Source organism: Amblyomma maculatum, chromosome 1 (genome assembly GCF_055883805.1).
Source record: "Amblyomma maculatum isolate TAMU_Amacu chromosome 1, ASM5588380v1, whole genome shotgun sequence".
NCBI lineage: Eukaryota > Metazoa > Arthropoda > Arachnida > Ixodida > Ixodidae > Amblyomma > Amblyomma maculatum.
In genome coordinates this window covers 365,056,403-365,063,709 of record NC_139344.1, presented here as the reverse complement: position 1 = coordinate 365,063,709, position 7,307 = coordinate 365,056,403, and the positions used below count along the sequence as shown (strand labels likewise).

At 43.4% G+C, this 7,307-nt stretch overlaps 1 protein-coding gene across 1 annotated transcript; it reads right to left on the bottom strand.

Moving 5' to 3' along the window:
* Window positions 1–351: 351 nt before the first annotated feature.
* LOC146208019 (uncharacterized) lies at window positions 352–6,330 on the bottom strand. Its single transcript, XM_084577917.1, has 4 exons — window positions 6,316–6,330; window positions 5,721–5,828; window positions 4,069–4,095; window positions 352–435 (listed from the first exon to the last, which is right to left on the bottom strand). The coding sequence occupies exons 1-4, from the start codon at window positions 6,328–6,330 to the stop codon at window positions 352–354; spliced, it is 234 nt and encodes a 77-aa protein (XP_084434043.1).
* Window positions 6,331–7,307: the final 977 nt, after the last annotated feature.

Below are 7,307 nucleotides of genomic sequence, written 5' to 3'. Positions count from 1 at the left end.
TCACGTTTTCAAAAGCCAGTAGATGACTGCGCTTCGGATGTGGTCATGTTCACCTGGTTCTCGCCCTCTCATAAAGCTGTTGTTTGTAATCACCTTAATTCACCCTAATAAAAGCCTGTAGGGCCACACTAGACATGGTTTGACCGTTCAGTTTCAGTGGACGGGCAGCTATGGCACACCAGCGCAGAAAATGTGGACCACAGCTGCTAGACTGAAGAGAGAACAGAAAGCAAGCCGGCTAAACCACACTGGTATTAAGCGTTTCAGAATTTGTCCTCTTTATTGCACTTTCCATAGCAATCATGCTACGGCGATAGTTGATAATTTATGCAAGTGGTATGTCTTTGGGCGTCACGGATTTCCGCGTGTCATCAAGTAGCGAGTGCTGTTCATGCACACCCACAAGACATGTTCACTATATGCTTTGTCTTCATCCTGCAGGAGAACGGTAGACAATTACAAACGCAAGAAATAGATACGGCGCTTGAATTTCGTTCATGTGAATTGATGGAGATGTGGGAATAATCGGAAATTGCAAATAGTGATTCAAATATCCACCATCAACACCACCATCAGCATGACATACCCACTGCATTTTAAAGGCATCTCCCGTATCCCTCCAGTTGTCGACTCCCTGTGTCAGCTGCACCTATCTAATCCTAATCTCTTCGACCCACTTGAATTTCTGCCTCCTGCTGCTGCGCTTTCATTCTCCCAGAATGCAGTCTTTCACTATTGGCAACCATCGCATTTCGCATTATATACCTGACTATTCACTCTCATTTCTTCTTCATTTCGACTGTACAGGAACTTACAGGGAGGAACAGGAGTTTACATTAGGTAGCGAAATACTGGAAGTAGTAGGCGAATATATCTACTTAGGACAGGTAGTAACCGCAGATCCGGACCATGAAAAGGAAATAACAAAAAGAATAAGATTAGGATGGAGCGCATTTGGCAAGCACTCGCAGATTATGACTAGCAGCTTACCGGTATCGCTCAAGAGGAAAATATACAACAGTTGCATCTTGCCTGTACTCACCTATGGGGCTGAAACGTGGAGGCTAACCAAGAGAGTTCTACTTAAGTTGAGGACAACCCAGAGGGCTATGGAACGAAAAATGGTAGGGGTAACATTAAGAGATAGAAAGCGTGCAGAGTGGGTCAGAGGAATAACTCAAGTTAACGACATTCTAGTGGAAATTAAGAAGAAATGGACATGGGCAGGACATGTAGTGCGAAGAGAGGATAACCGATGGTCGCTGAGGGTAACAAACTGGATTCCAAGGGAAGGAAAGCGTAGCAGGGGGCGGCAGAAAGTTAGGTGGGCGGATGAGATTAAGAAGTTCGCAGGGGTCAAGTGGATGCAGCTAGCACAGAACCGGGTTAAGTGGAGAGATATGGGAGAGGCCTTCGCCCTGCAGTGGGTATAATCAGGCTGATGATGATGATGATGATGATTATGATGATGATGATGATGATGATGATGATGATGATGATGATGATGATGATGATGATGATGATGATGATGGTGATGATGTAGTTGCCTTCTGCTTGTTCTCTTACCCACTCTACACACTTCCTGTCTACTAACGTTTCACCTGAAATGTTCCGTTCCATAGCTATCTTCATGTACTCAATTTAAGTAGGGTCCTCTTCGTCAGCCTCCACGTTTCTGCCCCACAGGCCAGTATGGGTAAGATTCAGGTGTTATATATACTTTCCTCTTGAGGGTTACAGGTAAACTTATTCATAATCTGAGAGTGCTTAACAAATGCGTTCTGTCCTAATCTGATCCTTCTAGCTATTCCCCTTTAAAGTTCCAGATCGGCGGTCACTACCTGCATTAAGTATACGAATTCCATTTCCACTTTCAGCGCCTTGTTACCTATCGTAAACTGCTGTTTCTCTCCGAGGCCGTTGAATAGTATTTTAATTTTAGACCTATCGTTCTGCTTTGCATGTCTAGTTCATTATTCATCTTTTGCAATTCATGCCGTGAGTTATTTAGGATGTCAATGTCATGAGCTAATCGAAGATTACTGGGGTATTCTCCACTAATCATTAACCCCAACTGTTCAGAATACAGATGTCGGAATATTTACTCTAAACAAGCTGTGAATAGTACTGGAGAGATCGTGTCTCCTTGTTTAACCCTTTTCTTTATTTAAAGTGATAACCTTCTTTTAGAGTACTCTGTTGGCTATGACGCAACTATAGCACCTCACACGTGGGGGTGAAAAGCCATAAGCAACAAACGAACAGACAGGCGTAGTCCACAGACGGACACTGTGCGGACGCTCTGCGGCGAACTGGAAACGTGCTCTATGGTTGCCGAAGCACAAATTCCCGCTGCATTCGGCAGCGCTAAATTTAAAGTCGGAGTAGAAACATCTAGATAAACCGGTAAAAACTAAACCAGAACAGCCTGAAAAATGCGGAAGCTATCGCTCTCTGCTGCAATTATTTGAGTAAAATCTCGATGCATCTTGCCCCACAAAAGAAGTGATAGAGCCGCGTCTCGGCGATGCTGCGCGTGCGCAAAGTGCACACAATTTTCGCGGCATTACGAACATCGTTCTACGCATTACGAGAGAAATCACAAGGGCGCATGCTAGCAACTGCTGCCAGCTACAAATAAATATTTTAGTCCGCGGCAATATCTTCTACTACTTCAAGTAACATCCATACTTCCGGCTATATCAACGAATCAAATAGTGTACTTCGTAAATTACTGTTACCCAACCGAATATTTTCAAGAACTTTTCGAATATCTTTCTCATAATTGGCAAAAGGTTGGAATGAGGATTGGCGTAGTATTTTTTCGGCGATTGTTCTGGGAAAAAAGCCCAAAGTGGCTCTGATCACCGATCAGTACGCATGGGATGAACGGTTTAGCGCCGCTACATGGTCCATTCGTAGGTCCGCGCCTATAATTATTATGATCACAGTAGCCTCTAATACCACACGACACGACGATGCTTAGGCCCGTTTAGCAACCTTGCCCCGATGCACGAATTCGGACACTATGGCTTATAGGTGCGTGCTATTGCCTGTATCGTGTACTGTGGTGTGGCTCGATTTTTCTCTTTCATCATCAGTGGAAAGGGTAATTGTTCTACAAATTGACCCTCATGAAGTCAGCATATTGTATCTGTGTTACGACCCTTGGCCGATATTAGTGCCACGTCTTTTAAAATTTGTAGCTGTAATTCTCCACAAGTTAACAATGTACTGCGGCATCGCAGCTAGAGTTTGTGTTTCACACTGTTGTGCGATTATTCGCGAACGTATAGCTAATATTAGCGCAGATATTCGATTCGTATTTGATTCCCCAGGAAAGCTGTACTATTCATATTTGATTCAACAAGTGTATTCGAGTGAGCTTAGGAAAAGTACTGTTCGCGCACCAACCTTTGCAACTGATAACATGCGAACTTCTATAATCGATAAATCCACTGTTTCCGACGTCTTAAAGTTACCCTACCGTATGTAGCGCCGCGAACACACCGGCCATACCAGTGATTGGTCGCTTGCTTCTCTCGCTCCTTCGAGACCAGATGAAATGGTAACGTAATGAAAAGTTGCAGGATAAAGTGACCTGCTTTAACATAAATTATTTTGACATAAAATAAAATAAATTGAACTGAAGATACAAGCAGAATGTTTGCGGCAATGCATTAAAATTGTATTTGAGGAGAAACACTGATAGAACCTAAAAACCTTTCTCTCTCTATCTCTTTCTCTCTCTTTCTCCCTTTATGGTGATTTATGTATCGAAACCATACCTGGTACGTATTAGTCACCCTTATAAGCCTCTTTATAGTATCAAGCAGTGCGTAGTTCACAAGACACGGTGAACAAGCTTGTGCATGCATCTCACACTGGTAAGAGGGACTCTACTATTACATCCCACATTTACAGTGCTGCAAACTCAATTAATCCAGTAAGTTTTGGGGCAATGAGTACTTTCGGCCAAAGCAGATTTAGCCATGGTATAAACCCACGTGGAGAGTTATTCGATTTTCGGCACTGCTGATTCTGCTGGAAGTATAGGGCTTCACTCACCTTCAGCTGCATGACAGTCATCGGAACCTACAACGCAGCAAACGGCGAGATACCTGATGTCAGTCTCAGTAAACACCCCCTTGTGACGCGGCAGTGGGAACCCCGTAATGATATTGAATTTCGGGCATCCTCCACTATAAACGCGCCCTTTGGTACCTTCCATGATAAGCTTTATAATATATAGTTTTTGTTTCCTTTACAACAGCTCAGGCTTGCAACCAGGTATATTTGGCTGGCGCTAAACACATCGTTTAGCCAAACGAAGAAAAGCTATCGTTTTGTTGCATTTGCGAAAAAAAAAAAAAAAAACGACCTTCAAGCATTACTATGCCATGGTGGAAGCTAAAAAATGCTCACGAGGTGCAGTGCCTGAAAACATAGCTGTATATATTTTTACTTCTATTCTTTGGGCTTGCCATTCAACACGACGCATATTTGCACCCTGCCATTCTTTTCTAGAAGTGAGAGATCTAATGAGTTTCCTTTTTTTTTTTTTTTGTCGCCGTCAGAAAGCAGAGCACAGACACTGCATTGTTTATTTTCTACAAGATGTGTGCGTAGTTTTCGCACGCATATCATCGTTTTGCAAATAACTGCTTGCTACAAGTATCTTTGCAGATACAGGAACCACAGCCAAATCTATATACACCCATTCAACAACGTAAAATGAGTATTTAAGGCCCGAACTTTGCTAACTTGCTTTCCGTGTTACAAGGTTCACATAATAGAATACTTCGGACGTAACTGTATTCGCAGTTACCATCGCTCAAAGCATACCTTCTTCTACAGGGCAACCAGATCTACCTCCTTTTTTTTTCTTTTTTGTACTGACGAATGAAAGCAGTCCGAAGACGGAGGTTGCTGCGGTATCCAAGCGATTTTCTCTTAATACCTGCACAGCTATATATCCGAAATCATAGGTCTCAGTGTACAAACGGCGAATTCATCAAACAGGCAAACATGGTCTTGTCGCATTTCGCGTGTGTACGGGTTGTCTCACAGCCCGAATGTTAAATCCCATTTAGGGAAGGACGATTAGATTAAAATCCTACAGAAACACTGACAAAAGCGAGTTAGCAGTGATACACAATCTATTTAAGGCAGATTAAGGCATAGTTAAGGCTTTAAAACAGCTATGCACAGGTTTTAGACACTTTGGACATTTAGCACGCAGCTCGGATGGTAAGCTAGCAGTCAAAACGTTTTCTCGCGCTTAGCGAAATGCATAGTTCCTGATAATCCCATGTCATAGTTACCCTTCATTTCAGTCGACCCTATAAAAATTATCGGCTCAGGCCACGAACCAGTTTAAGGTATACCTAACCCAACTGTAACTGGCGTTGGGTGACGACGTCATATACAGGGGTGGATAGGTGGGCAAGAATGTATGGTGGTACGTGAATAAGCCTTCAGTGCTGGCATTCGTTCATAACCTTAACCCAAGCCATTACGGCGTGCATTTTGAGTGAGTGTATTGTGCACATTCACAAGTCAAATGGGCTTGAATAAACTTTACGAATATGCTCATGACTACTCGCATTTGCACAGAAGTGAGATCAATTAGCGAAACCTTGTTTCCATCTATACAGAATGTCTTTACACAATGCACTCATTGTCAGGCCATCCACACATTGCGACTACAGCACACTCACGTTGTTGTTGATTACAGGCCACGCCTCGACGCACATGTCGGTGAGAGCGTCTACTATATCCCGTCCCTTGAAGAAGCGCTTGAACTTTTTCTCGAGCAAAGACGACACCTGGGTACACGCACCCAGAGAACACTGCTCAAGTAACAGAGAAATTGCTCGCATTTCGCGCATCAATACAGACGAGTGTACAGATTAACACATTAGAACAGGTAACGACTGTAGATACGGATCAAGCAAGCGAAATATCTAGAATAGCATCGAGATGGAGCGATTTGGAAAGAAATCTCCGCTCTTAAATAGCAGCGTACCAGTATTTTCTAAAACAATAGTTTTTAAACACATCTGGTCAAATGATTTTTGCCCACCATAAGTTCCTGTGAAAGATCTGCGAAGTCGCGATCGTTTTCTCGTGCCCAGAGTGCGTACATGCTATGGCGAGCGTCTTCGAAAACATTACGTTCCCTCTGTTCTGAACCGATTACCCAACGAAATATTTTTGCTAATTCCAAAAAGATAGTGAAGGATTGTCTTGTGAAATTAAGGTGTTAGTTCCAGTACACAGCTTTGTTGCTTACGTTTTTTCATGTTTTCTCACCTGGCGTGTGTACATTTTTGCGTTCGCTCTTTTGAATCCATTTTCTTCTCTCATTGTTTTTTTCTGTTGCTTTTTTTTGTTTTGTTTTGTTTTGTTTTTGTTGTTGTTGTTGTTTTTACATGTCTGCTCGGTGCATGGCTTATATGCTGTCTACTGCCGGGCACTGCCATTCAAGCCTCTGGAGGCTTTGGCAGGCCTGCATTTGTATTGGAAAAAGGAAATAATAAATTTTATTATTATTATTATTATCCCCCAAGATGAAAGCATGTAAAAGCTGTATACTACCGGTACTCGCCCGTGGTGCAGAAACGTGGAGACTAACGAAAAGTTCTACCTTAATTTAGGATAGCGCAGAGTTATTAAACGGGAAATGGGAAGTGTAACGTTAATAGGCGCGAAATGTGCAGGTTGGGTCAGAGAGCGAAGGCGAGTTACCGAAAGGAAATGGAGATGAACAGGGCATGTAACGCGAAGACAAGATAACCGATGATCACTAAGGATTACAGAAAAGATTCCAAGACAAGGCGAGCATAGAAAGGCGGGTGGGGAAGTAGTTTATATACGTGGGCAGATGAGTTTAGAAAGTTTGCGGGGATCACAAGAATGCAGCCGTCGCAGGACTATGTCTCTGGAGCCTAGCGTGGCTACACAGTGTTTAAGGCATAGAGCTAATACAAAAACACTAAAGGGAAAGCTGAGCAGGGAAACGCGCTTCACCATGGAGGAAGAAAACTACTAAGGAGAGGCCCTTGCCACAGCTTGCCATTCCCAATGCATTGGAGAAAGTGTGGCGGAAGTGACGTCAAAATTTAGGGTCAGCCAAGTCGGGCCATTAGCAACGGCATCGCTGTTGCTATGAAAACTCGAGCCACTAGCAACAGCGTTGCTAAAGGCCCGAGGTTCGTGAGCGTTGCGGAGAAAGAAAAGGCAGAGGGTGAAGGAGGAGGAGAGACGTTGCACCGCGCCGGCTTCAAAAAAGTGACGTCAGGGCC

Bases quoted from the DNA above. Each gene is read 5' to 3' on its own strand.
- LOC146208019 (XM_084577917.1), bottom strand. The intron at 4,096-5,720 runs GTGAGTGTGCTG...GCTGCGTTGTAG, and splicing joins GGCCTGTAATCAACAACAAC to GTTCCGATGACTGTCATGCA. The intron at 436-4,068 runs GTGAGTGAAGCC...GTTCTCCTGCAG, and splicing joins TGACTGTCATGCAGCTGAAG to GATGAAGACAAAGCATATAG.